The sequence below is a fragment of the Rhinolophus sinicus genome, chromosome 8 (genome assembly GCF_057876585.1).
Source record: "Rhinolophus sinicus isolate RSI-liver-muscle chromosome 8, RSI-T2T, whole genome shotgun sequence".
NCBI classification, from domain to species: domain Eukaryota; kingdom Metazoa; phylum Chordata; class Mammalia; order Chiroptera; family Rhinolophidae; genus Rhinolophus; species Rhinolophus sinicus.
In genome coordinates, this window is record NC_142508.1 from 37,707,642 (window position 1) to 37,720,867 (window position 13,226).

At 54.8% G+C, this 13,226-nt stretch overlaps 1 protein-coding gene across 1 annotated transcript; it reads right to left on the minus strand.

The window, feature by feature from the left end:
• Positions 1-226: 226 nt before the first annotated feature.
• TBC1D17 (TBC1 domain family member 17) lies at positions 227-13,049 on the minus strand. The gene is made up of 17 exons (XM_019741481.3): positions 12,898-13,049; positions 12,324-12,422; positions 12,042-12,116; positions 7,350-7,473; positions 6,364-6,571; positions 5,754-5,865; positions 5,494-5,652; positions 4,968-5,096; positions 4,774-4,877; positions 4,119-4,213; positions 3,602-3,718; positions 3,411-3,511; positions 3,231-3,330; positions 1,907-2,004; positions 1,682-1,798; positions 1,050-1,136; positions 227-965 (listed from the first exon to the last, which is right to left on the minus strand). Exons 1-17 carry the CDS (start codon positions 12,916-12,918, stop codon positions 762-764), a joined length of 1,950 nt encoding a protein of 649 aa, XP_019597040.1. The 5' UTR covers positions 12,919-13,049; the 3' UTR covers positions 227-761.
• Positions 13,050-13,226: the final 177 nt, after the last annotated feature.

Genomic DNA, 13,226 nt, shown 5'->3' on the forward strand with positions numbered 1-13,226 from the left:
CGCTTCCCCAATTTGCTTGGAGCAAAGAAAGCATTAGCCCTCATGGTAAAAGGGGCTGTGCCTATCCCGGAGCCCCAGAAGCTGTCCTTCTGCCAGGGCAGCGGAGCTTCACTGGGTGAGGACGGACACTGCTTTGCACCACAGGTTAATGGTAATCACAATGCCTGCCCCAACTGTCACGACACAGTTGGGGCCTGATGCCAAGTAACAGAAAACCCGAACAACAGTGGGTTAAACACGAGTTTATTTTTCTCACGGAACAAGAAGCTGGCTGGTAGGAAGGGTCGCCAGAATGAGCAGCTCTGCAGGCCCTTCCATCTTGGTTATGTCCGGGATGTGTCTCCGCACAGCTGTTAGGTGACGGCCGCACTCCAGCACCCCATCCTCACTCTTCCAAAAGCCCCAAACTCAGGCAGTTAAGGGAGCCTTGCCTCCACAAGCCCCACCTCCTTACCCCCAAGGGACCCCCTCTTACGTCTCATTGGCCCGGTCAGGGTTACATGGTCAGACACCTGCTCTACAGAGGGGACCACAAACCACCCCTTCCCCATCCAGGTTCAAGGCAACGTGGCAGCCTCTTTCCTCCCCCTTCACGAGGCCAGCTGGACATGAGAAGTGTCAGTGAAACCAGCTAATCAGGAGGGCACGAGAGGCATGGCGGGAGGCCCCGCCCCTCTCAGCTCGCTCCACCCCCAGCCTCCGGGAGAGGCTGGAGCTGGATAAAGTGCTGTGCGGGAGCAGGCTGCTGCGGCCCGGGGATGTTAGGAGTCAGTGCCTTCCTCTTCCTCCTCCTCAGGCAGGATCTCCAAGCTGCTGTCCGGCTGCGGGGCTGTTTCCGCGGGGAGCGGCGGGGCCGGTGGGGCCCGGGTGGGCGACAGCGGCAGTGGGGAGGCGGGGGGTGAGGGGCTGCGGGGCTCTGTGGGCGGCACCAGACCCAGGACCTCCTGAACGTTGTGGGGCAGCTCCTGGTGGGTTGGGGGATGTTGAACGAAACATCAGAGGTTTGACGGGGCGGGGGAAGGGAGCTGTTGGGAGGGTCAGGGACTCACTGTGCAGGCAGTCAGCTGCCGGTAGAGGGCCTCAGCTCGTGTCAGCACGTCCTCCACACTCAACTTCATGGTCAGCTCGTTGATGTGCTATGGAATGGGGGTGGGTCAGGCCTGCCTGCCTGCAAGCACTCCACCACCACCGCCTGAGCACCTACTCTGTGCCTCGTTCTGGGGACACAATGGAGGGAAGGCAGACACGACTGGCCCTCTTGGGACTCATCGTGGAGCTGAGGGATCAGGGGAAGTCACACTCTCCCAAGCTGCTTACCAGATGCAGGATGCCACGAAGGGAAGGGGAGCGGAGCTCCACCCCCGTGGCCCCATCCAGCATTAAGTTACTGAGGGAGCGCTAGGACCCCCACTCGTGCAGGGGCCACAAGCTCTGTGACGACACTGCTGGGAGGCAGGGATAGGATGGGGTAGGAAAAAATAAAGCTCATATCATGTGCACCATGCTCAGAGGTTAGCTAACCACACTTTCAACGATCCTATTTTGAATACCAACTACTGCAAGGTACTGTGGCACAGGCTCAGAGCCAGTCTCCGTGGAATTCACATCCAGCTACTCTGTCTCCTCTGCACAGGTCAGGATGGAGGGAAAAGGTGGAGACTGGGAGGGGCCAGGGCCTCACCTTGAGGATCTCATTGGAGCCGAAGCCAGAAAGCATGAGGGTGTCCCGCTCCATGTCCAGGATGGCACAGGCCACGAGCAGGTGCAGATTCGGGCCAGGGAGCCCTGTCCACAGCACCTAAGGGTCACAGAGGGAGGGGTCATGGCCCAGCCTCTGCCTGAGGTCCCACCCAGGTCTGCCCCTGCCCACCTCCCCCAGTTCTCCCACCCAAGCTGGCTGGCCCACCTCCCACAGTCGAAGGACATCCAGGAAGGGGAATTCCCTCTTGAACCAGATGAGCAGCCACCGGAAGCAGAAGCAGAGAGAGCCGGAGTCCTGAGAGTCTAGAGGAGGACAATGGGGGGATGGGCAGTGGGAGCAAAGAATCCTATTCTAATTCACACTCTGCCCGGTGGTCAGACTGAGGCTCTGAGAAGTCACCCTGTGAGGCCCTCCCGCAGTCTAGGCAAGTAACTTATGCCCAGTGTGGGAAGGCTGCTGAGCAGAGACCGGAATGCTGTGTCGGCAGGAACCTTTCCCATCCGGCCTTCCCAACCCCAGACGAGGTGAGCTGTCCCATGCTGTCCACTCTCACATGGAGAGATGCAGTAAGACGAGCCCGTTCAAAGGAAAAATAAAATCCATTCACTGCCCAGTGTTGGTGGAGGCCTGAGGAAACTGACACCCGTGTATGCTGCTAGCAAAACAGAATTTGGCAGAATTTTCCAGGAAAGCAACGACAGGGACAGTCATTTAAAAAGCTGTAAAAACATGTACTGCCCTAGATACAATTTCACTTTTTGGAATGTAACCTAAGGAAATTACCCAGAGTATATTCATCATAATGAAAAACTACAAATAACCTAAATGTCAGCAGGTCAGATCAAATCTATTCTTACAAATCCTTAAGAGGGAAGTACACTTGTGCAGTCGAAAAAAGTGATGGTTTAGAGAACTTTTAATGACAAAGAGAGGCAGCTAATGTCTGAGCGTCCTCGGAAGTGGCATGTGCTTTCCTCTTCAGTGCAGTGAGGCCCAGTGTGTGTCCCTCCCCCAGGGAAAAATAAGTTAACGTATCATCATCTGCACTCAAAAAGATTATTACTATCCACAGTAACTTGTACTTTTTCTTTTACCTGAATTTCCAGCATTTGTTACACTGAACAAGTAATGAAGAAACATTCAAAAGCCGGAATGTAGCAGTCCCAGCACCAGGAGCCCAGAGAACTGTTTCTAACCCCTGGCTCAAGACGAGTGGAGATAAGAGCTGGGTGGAAAAAGGAAGTGCTCAGAGGCATGCCCAGGTCCTTCATCTGAGAAGTACGGGACTGATGGGAGCAGACCATGGGGCAGGCGGACACACAGAAGTGAACACACACCTGCATTTGCTGATGTTTTGCCCCAAACTGCAATCCTGCTTTTACAGGTAAGTTTTGGGTTCTGGATTATGTGAAATGTTCCTTTTGTTTGGATCAGGACCAAATGTCCTGGACATTGTCTAGCACCACTCACTCCCAGAAACTCCGGCAACAACTGTGGCCCCGCTGTCCCCTGCCACCAAGACACATACCCAGGAAGTCGCAGAGCGGCGGGTCCAGCACCCGGAGGAGCAGCAGGAGCTGCCCGAGTTGCCGCTTCATCGTCTCCTGACTCTCCTCAAAGTTCCCGTGCTGCGGGGGGAGGGCCACGTGAAGGGCTGGACCCCCATTCTTTGGAGGGGGCCTGTCTCCCACCCCACCCTGAGCCTTACCACAAGCTCCATGAAGCCACAGAAACACCAGAAGGCATCCACTTCGTTCTGAATGACGTAGAGGATCGGGGAGAGGAGGTCACTCATGCCCTGGACATAGCCTGGGGGGACACGGGGTCAGGGCCTGGCCCAGGCCCTCAGCACCATCCAAGGACAGGCCCCGCCCCTGGCCCCGCCCCCTGGTGCCGCACCGAGGTCGAAGTGATACATGCAGTAGGTGAGAAGGATGTCGTTGAGCAGGCCCAGCCCGGGGTTGTCCGGACCCTCGTAGAACTTGTTGCTCCTGTCTGTGCGGCTCACATCTCTCTCTGCGAGAATAGGGTGCAGGATGCAAGGTGAGACAGGTGCTGGCGGCCTGTCCTTCTGGCCACTGGAATTAGCCCCCACTCTCATCGGCAGACCCCTGACAGGTGTGGACCAGTCCTGAAACCATCTGAACACTGTGGAGTGAGGTCCCGTGTTCCCAGAAACCGACAGTTACTAACCATCCACAGATAGAGAAACTGAGGCCCAGGGCTAGAATCACTTGCTGAGATCTCATAGTGCAATAGTAGATGGCAGCTGGGATTTGAACTCAAGGAGCCTGGCTCTCCTCCCTCCCTTCCCCTGCTCCGCCCTTGGCCACTACCACCCTGCTCACCCCCACCTCCCCCCCGATGACACCATCCCCACTCCTGGGGAGCGGGGGCTCGCTCTCACAGCACCCACCGATAAGGCTGCGGTATCCGTGCAGCAATGAGTTCCTCCGCTCCTGCTCAGGACTCACTGATTTCCACTGCAGCTTCATTCGGAAATACTCGTCCCTGAGGGGTGGCAGAGACCACCTCGTTAGCCTTCAGGGCTCAGCCCCAGTCAGCGCCTCAGAGCCCCTCTGACTAAGCAGACCCAAGCAGGCTACCTGGTCATCCTGCCCTTACCCCATGCTGCCCCTCATGACATCTCTCAGGACACAGGACACCCTGTGGGCTTTTGTTGAAAGTCTGTCACCACCACTGGACAGAGAGCACTGGGGCTGGGAACGAGGACGCAGAGCAGGGGCACAATATATACGAGGAATGAGGAGAGTTGGGCCCCACAGTTTAGAAAGCAAAGTGGTTGAACACTGAAACAGTGTGACGCCAGGATGAAAACAGCAATGGAGATGGGGAGGGGACCTGACCTGTCCCTCTGTCTTCCTTGTGAGCAGGTCAGCCCAGCACGTGGCAGGCTCTCAGTTTTCTGGGGAGCAAGCCCGTGTGCGGACCTGCGACGTGCCGGGTGTCTTGCTGGCCGCCGGGGCAGACTGATCAGAACCTCCCACCCACATGGGAGGCTGGGAGAAGAGAGGCTGAGCCTGGCGGGTGGGTGGCAGCTGCTCACTCACGTTTTCCTGCGCACGTGGGCCTTGTGCTCCTCGGCTGAGCCCTCCCAGCTGAGGTACCCCAGGAGGAACTTCCAGGCCTCGCGCCTCAGGCCGGGGCTCAGACCCTGGGGGGCAGAGCAGGCAGGAAGCTCAGAGGGGCCCCCCTGGCCACCTGCGGGTCCTGCCCAGTCCTCCCCATCCACCCAGCACCTCACCCCTGAGAAGATCCGGGCTCTCAGCTCAGGGACTTGCTGCAGGCGGCCCTCAGGGCCCACGTGCTGGGCCCAGTCCTCCTCTGTGACGGGAGGCGCCCGCTCCACAGTGGGCCGAGGACCCAGCTCCACCTGCAGGACACAAGGCAAGTGAGCCCAGGGCAGGGGCTCAACCAGGCCAGGCGGGCTCCCGTCTGTGGGGGAGCCCACAGTGCTCCCAACCTCATCCCAGGCCACCTCAGTCACCTCAGAACCCTTCTTAGCTCAAAGGACAGTTAATGTTCAGGGTGGAAAGCGCCTCCTTCCTTGGGTCAGCGACAAAGTCACCCCTAAGTCAGGAAGGGCCCCCCAATAACAGCAGGCACCAGGAGCACAGCTGTAAGCACTTTCTGCAGTCATTCATGCAAACTGGTGAGGGTGGTGCCATTATTATCCCCTCTTTTCAGAGGCGAAAACTGAACCCCAGGGAAATGCAGTCACATGCCCAAAGTGATAGCTAGAAAGTAGGGGGGCCCACTCTGATACTCACACAGGATATGACCTCGAATCCAGGTTCGGGCTCGTCATCAGGGACTGGAGGAAGGTCGGGGGAGGCCCCCTCTGGGTGTGGCTGCAGGGCTCCCCGGAAGAAGTTGGTCACTCGGGAGAAGCTGCTGAAGGTAGTGGAGTAGGGGTCCTGGAGGAAGCGCTGTGGACAGGCAGAGGACAGTCACAGCTTCACCCTTCCTGCCTTACCCATTGCAGCCCCCCTCCCTGCCCGCAGCTGCCAGGCCTGGGCTGGGCACTCACAGACACCACGTTGGAGCTGTCCTGGTCAAAGAGCTGGAGGTGGTGGAAGGAGTTGGAGAGGGCGGAGGAGTCATGGGGGAAGACGAGGTAGAGGCGGGAGTCCTGTGGGGAGCTGGGGGGAGGTGGTCTGCTGACATACAGCACAGAGCTCCACATCTGTTCCCACCCCCTTCCAGTTGCAGGGTCCCAACTGCCCTTGGAATCCCTCGTCTTGGGCCTGACACCTCAGCGGGACCCCAGGGCTGGCCGATGAGCGCCTTCCACCTCCCTGGCCAGGGTGAATGGTTCAGGAACGGGCTAATGAAAGGCAGCAGCCCAGGAATGCTGCTGGAATGTGGGGAAAGAGGTGCTTCTGAAGCACTAGGGCTGCTAAGCCAGGACTGCTGGGGGTCCCCTGAGAATGATCCAAACTCAGAGGGAAACAGAGCAACTCTAACAACCTGAGACTTGGCACCTGCCTGAAATCAAACAACCGTTTGACTTTGTGGTTACACATGCCAGTCAGTTCCCTCTGGTTGCCTTAAATCAGTCTGAGTTGTTTCTTTAACAGCCCTGAAGGGCCAGTAGTAGCTGTGGAGGGACAAAAGTCCAGTGCTAGCAGAAGGCTCACCTGGCCAACAGCAGATAGCGGCTGAGGACTCGGAGCAGGGCACGGGTGCCCCCTCGGTGGAAGTGCAGGGCGGGCAGGGAGCCTCCAGCTTGAGTCACCAGGACAAGGTAGGCCCAGCTGAGGCCCGGCTTGGACCGGCGGATGGACTTGAGCTCCCCCAGACTCACCGAGAAGGCCCAGGCATCCCGGGGGGAGCTGGGCTCTGCACCTAGGGGATGGCACAGTGTCGGGAGAGATGTGGGAAGCCAGAGGGACACAGTCATCTCCTGAGAGCCCACCACGAGCCAGCCCCAGGCCCTGCCCTCTGGGAACTCAGGGTCACCTCACATTTCCTTAGAAACACAACTGAATAAAATGGGAAGGGAGCCCAGTGGACATGTGCCTGCTCCAAAATCAGCTTCCTGTGGCCCTCAAGATGAAGACCGGATTCCTCAGGTCTGTCCCCTGCCCCTTGCCTGTCTCACCTCCAATCCTCTCTTCACTCCAGACTCCACACTGGAGCCAAAACGAAAGGCTGTGGTTTCCTAACCACACCCAGCACCCCTAGCCACTGGCCTTACACGGGCTGTTCTCTCTGCCGGGAGGAAAAACTCCCAAGTGTCCCTCAGAACCAGGCTCTGGCATCGCCTCTTCCAGAGGAGACTTCCCCAAGAGTGGTCGGATGCCTCCTCTGGTGCCCCCAGCACCATGTGACTCCGAGATGGCCTGAATCACCCTGTAACTGTTGCCTCCATGGCCTGGATTCGTGTGGGGGTATTCACAGCCAATAAAGGGGTCCAGTGGCATGAGCAAGGCTGCGAACCCTGGAGATACTGGCCATGCTGGACCTGTGCTGGGGATAGTATGCACCCCCTTCCACTCTCCTGGGACTGGAAGCCAGTGCTGGGCGGCCATCTTGACCATGGGCAGCAAAGCCTGGGGAGCCATGACTACTGAGGGTAAGATATATCTTCACCTGCCCCACCATGGGCACCAGCTCGGCCTACCTCTCATAGGCTCTGCATGGCGGGGCCGTGGCCGTACAGTGCTAATGACAGCCCAGTCGGGTTCATAGCCGGGGTCAAAGGTCGGTTCTTCCTCGGAGGTGCATGAGTCACCCCCACTGGCATCCTTGGGGAAAGAAAGGAAAAGAGTAAGAGAGGCTGTGGATTCAAAGTTTCTGGATTGGAGCCACGTGCCCTCCTCAGGAGGTAGCCCCACTGAAGCAAGAGGGAAACTGAAGCACTGCCCAGCACAGCCAAGGACTGGGGCTGGGCCAGGACTCAAAGCCAAGTCTCCACCAAAGCACCACCACCTGGGGAGCAGGTACTTCAGCAGGGGCTGGGGCGCCCTCCTGTGAGACTGCCTGAGGTCCCAGTGCTTAAAGCAATATTCACTAGGGCGACTCAAATCAAAACCACGATCAGGTCCCCCTCCAACCCACCAGGACGGCTGGAGTAAAGACGACGAGTAATAAATAACAAGTGTTGGTGAACATGTGGAGAAACTGGAACCTCTCACTGCTGGTCGTAATGGAAACGGTGCCGCTGCTGTGGGAAAGTCTGGCAGTTCCTCAAAAGGTCAAGCACAGAATTACCATATGACCCAGCAAGTCCACGCCTAGGTGTATATGGTGTAAAACCCAGAGAAATGAATGTAAACAGCCACACAAACTCACACACAAAGGTTCACAGCAACGTTATTCCTGAGAGCCAAGGAGAAAGAACCCATTCTTCATCAAACGGATGAATAAACAAACTGTGGTAGAGCCACACAACAGGACATTACGCAGCAATAAAAAGGAATGAGTTCTGATCCACGCTACAACATGGATGAACCTTGAAAGCATCCTAAGAAGCCAGTCACAAAGGCCCACAAATTGTATGATTCCATATATATATGAAATGTCTGGAATAGGCAAACCTTCAGAGACAGAAAGATTAGTGGTTGCCAGGAGCTGGGAGAAGGGAGAATGAGGAGTGACTGGAAACACGTACGGGGTTTCTTTTGGTCATGATGAAAAGTTCTGGAATTGGACACTGGTAATGGTTGCAAAGTCTTGTGAATACTGAAAACCACTGTATTATGCACTTTGAAAATCTTAAATTTTATCTTAAAATTGAGTTTTATGGTAAGTGAATTCTATCACAATACAAAAAAAATAGGAGCTAGCTCACAGGTTGTTATGAAAATAACATTAAGTGCCCAGCATGACACCAGCAGTGGCTGCTCTTACTGTACCAAGCTCAGGAAACTGGGCAGGAGAAGCTGTGCTGAGGGTTAGAATACAGTAAAAACTGATGATACTGGCCACGGGCCATGGAGGAAGACAGGGAGGGAACAAAATGTGTGAAGACTGCAGCAACTGAGTCTATTCACAGCTCAGGTGTGCCTTCCTGTAACGCAAAGGCTGGAAAGCTGAAAACTACATTTCCCAGGCTCCCTTGCAGCTAAAGGTGCTGGGCACAAGACAGTCTACAGGCACTCAGATCTGGAAAGCAGACATTAGGAGACAGCAACTTCCTGCCACTTTGGCAGTGTTTGGCTGACGAGCCAGGAGGAGATTCATCTCCATCTTCCTGCACACGGAAAGGATGGGGACAGCTCAGTCTTCCGGGTCCCAGACACTAGCTTTGTGGGGGCTGAGAACTCAACAGCTTCAATGACAGTCCCATTCGCCACAGCCTCATTGGCAGTGGTGGCAGCTCCCGCCCCTGGAAGGTCAGTTCTGGAGCATCAGTCCTGTCCCTCCAGCCCTGCTAATAAAATCCTGTAAGTCTCCACTTCTTTGTATTTAATCCCTTGCTGCTTAAAGTTACCAGAGTGTTTTGTGACTCCTGCAACAAACCCTGTGTGATTAGGGCAATGAAGCTGGAAAGACCCCCAGCCATTTCTGCTGCTGCTTCCAGAGCCCTTCCCACCAGAGAAGCTGAACTCTCCGTATTATATTGTGCTTTCCAAGCCTTCCCTGTAGTTGTGAGTAGCCTATGGACCCAACTCTGGCCAGTGGTAGCTGATACGACACGTGTGGGATGTTTAAGGGCAATTCCTGACAAAAAGGCACCTATAGGAGTGAACACACTCCTGCAGGTTCAGGCTACCCTTTGGGTGCTGTCGAGGGAGAACATATCTGGAGCTGTGGCAATAAACTAGGGCCATGAGGGGAGGGCCAAGGACTAGCAGGCACACTTGTCCACGAGGCTGCCAAACCAGCCCTGGCAAAGCCATTTCCGCCCTCCTTGTTTTGTGACATGAAGAACTCGAAGGTTTCACTGATGTTAACATTAGTGCTGTCTGACAAATATCTGCAGATCTTTGCCTCTCAAGCACATAGCAGGCTCACAGCTCATTGAACTGGCTGGGTGGAGCTGTGCAACTAGTTCTGGCCAAGGGGCTGGGATATATCACTTCCAGGATGGACTGTTTAATCGCCAGGGAAGACCTCTAGAGCTCTCTTTCCCTCTGCCCAAGGAATGGTGACTTTTAAGATGGTAGCTGCTCTAGCAGCATATTTCCTCGAGTAATCATGACGCACAGAGTTAACGAGCCAACCTGCAACACGTAAGTAGAGTGCATAAAAATAGTCCAAAAGGCTGGAGCTCCAGCAGCCCTTTTGGACCATGAGACAGCCTTGAGGATGAACACATGCTGAGGATGGATATGACATGCAGAGGATGGCAGAGCAAAGATGGAAGGAAACTGGGTCATTGATGATATATGAACCTGTACTACTGATTTCTGGGCTTTTCCATAGGAAGGAAATGATCTCTTATCTTGCATAGGCCACGGTTATTGCTATTTCTGTTACACACAGCCAAATGCAACTCCTAACCGATGCGGATTTCTGGGCAATCTCTTGTTTTTCCTGATGAGGACAGATGTGATTGGCACCCTGCTTGCCCCCTTCTTCCTGCCTTAAAAGACAGATGCAATGGCTGGAGCTGAAATAGTCATTTAAAGGCTATCAGGAGGGCAGCTGGTTAGCTCAGTTGGTTAGAGCGTGGTGCTCTTAACAAGGTTGCCAGTTTGATCCCCACATGGGCCACTATGAGCTGTGCGCTCCACAACTAGATTGAAAAAACTACTTGACCTGGAGCTGATGGGTCCTGGAAAAACACACTTAAAATAAATAAAAGTTAAAAAGAATAAATAAATAAAGTCTATTAGAGCAATCACAGTAAAACCTCAGTGGTCTAGGCTCTGATGTCACCAGTCAAGGCCAGCTGCCCCATTACCCTTGGGGGTCTTGTGAGATGAGAGGTCTACCTTGTTTGCTTAATGTGTCTTTGGTCCAGTTTTGTGTTCCTTGGAGCTGAATGTATCGTGAATACATATGTGCATACTGAAGCCCATCTCCGTGGATTTCTGTTGTTCAAAAATAAGAGTGCCAAGGAGGACAGCAATATTCTCAAGAAAGGCACTCAGACTGCCTCCCAGGTTGGTGAAAACTGCAAAATCCGGGTTGCTTCTGCCCCAGCTCCCAGGGCAGGGGGCAGGGTGTTCTGGAATCTCCATATGTACCCCACTATGTCATCTGAAACCCCACAGCCCCAGCTGAAGCTTCATCCTCTCTCCCTGGTCCATCATATCAGCCTTCCCCGTGAACTTCCAGCCTCCAATCTCCCTCTACTTGGTCCTTTGGTCCATCTCCTACCGTGTTTCCCCAAAAATAAGACCTAGATGGACAATCAGCTCTAACGCGTCTTTTGGAGCAAAAATTAATTTTTGCTCCAAAAGACGCGTTAGAGCTGATTGTCTGGCTAGATCTTATTTTCGGGGAAATATGGTACATGCCACCCTTCCAGAGGTCTTTCTGCACCCACACCTTTCTCCTCCCATAGTTCCCCAGGGTCTCTAGGATAGGGTCCAAGCTTCTGGGCCTGGCATTTCAGGATCACCTTTTCAGCAAACCCCTCTACAGAGATATCCCACTTCCTTCCCCCTGTGCCCTGCAATACACTTCCTCCTACCATCCCTGAATTACTCTCCTACCCCCTTCTCATCTTTAGAGTCCCAGCCCAAATGTCTACTTCCCCAGGAAGAGGCGGAGCTCTAGAATCAGAGTGTCTGGGTTCAAACCCAAGTTCCAACACCTCCTACCTTTTCTGACCTTGGAAAAGGGGGTTCGTCTCATTATGCCTCAGTTTCTCAAAAATAGAATGGGGGTGAGGGCTTAGGCAAGGTCTGGGTTGGACTCATATCTGGGTGCCAGCACTGTCCAGCACAGGGCCTGGCAATTGCAAGAAGCCTCAGGAGCCGACTGATCATGAGAAGGGCGCCATCCTGTACCAGGGGAGGAAGGAGCACTGGCAAAACGGTGAGTCGCCTTGTCAGGTCCTGTTCCCTTTCTGGACATGATGGCAGGACTGCCCCAAAGGAAATGCCACACCTCTTCAAGTTCTTATGGGCTGACAGCCCATGGAACCCAAGTCCACAGGCTGAGTTGTCCTCCTGTGTCCTGGCAAGGCTCTCTAAAGAAACAAAGGGGCAGCTGTCCCCATGGCCATGAACCTCACGGTGTCTGCTTTCTTTCTGTGAATGGTACCTTCAGCCCCATTTCACAGACTAGAGGAAACCAGCAAGGGTCACACCTGCCCCAAGGGGTAGTTCTGGGATTGTACCCAGCTCTTTCAAATGCCTTCCATTGCCTGGACCTAGAAAAAAAGCAAGTGGAGAAAGGCAAAGCAAGAGAAGCCTACCTTCTTGGAGAAGAGGATTTGGGTGGAATCTCCAGCCTCTTCTACGGGAGCCCAGTGCAGGAGAACATCATTGTCCTGAGGGAAGGAAGGAGGGGTTAGAAGGGCTCTCCTCCTAACTCCCCACACCATATTGCCAAACTTCTTCCCCATTTTGGACCCTAAGCCTGACAAAGCTCCGCCTCTCTCTCTAGTCCCGCAACCATCCTAAGGTCCCATAGCTGACAACCAGATCATACTCCTACAGATGCCACCTCCATCCCGCTCTGTTCCATCCCAGCCCACCTTCTCCACAACACGGATTACGCCAGCGATGAGGGAGTCCGGGTCCTGGTGCTTCTTGGCACTGGTGTGCAGGTACACGCCTCCCTTCTCAAACACAACCTGGGGACAGGAACCAATGAGGGGCGGGACCCAAGCGCAGAAAGACACCTAAGGGGGCGGGGCCCAAGAAGGAGCCAATGGGAGCAGACCCAGGGAGGAGCTATTCCCCAGGGGGCAAGGCCTGGGGGAACCATTTTCTAAGGGCATGGGACTGCGAGTAGTGAAGCCTGTATACCAGCCAGACGTCCGGATACTGGGCGATGGAAGGAGAGAGGGGAGAAGGGGTAGGGAATTGAGTTATAAAAGGGGCGGGGCCCATAAGAGTATCTCAGCAGATCAGGGGGCGGGGCCAAAAGATATGGGTCTTCATTAGGGCAGTGGAAGCAAGGGTGACAGCGCGTCACCAGGGAATGGTGTGTTTGCTAAGGATCGGCCTGGCTCCAAGAGCTCTGGCACGACATGAGGGAAAAGGAGACCACTGTAGGGGGGGGACGTTCCATATAGACAGAAGCGAAAGTGCGTACTTAGTACTCACCCTGTAACCGGCTCCCTCCATAGCCGCGGCCCAGACCCCACTGCCCCGGGTCCCTCCTTTTCCGGGTCAACATGCTGTCATATCCGGATCGGAGACTCCCCTCAAGCCCGGACAGTGGTAGCGCCCTTGCCTGTTCTAGAACAGGAGTGGGTGTAACCATCTTTCAGAATGGGGTGGCTCAAGTTGAACCACGAGGGTTTAAGTCATATGGCGCAGACTCTAAAGGTGGAGACCAGCGAGGGTGCGCAAGCGCAGTGATACCATCCTTTCCACGAAGTAAACAAGGAGGCGGGTCCAAGAGCTCCACCCCCTTCACCCAAACACTTCGA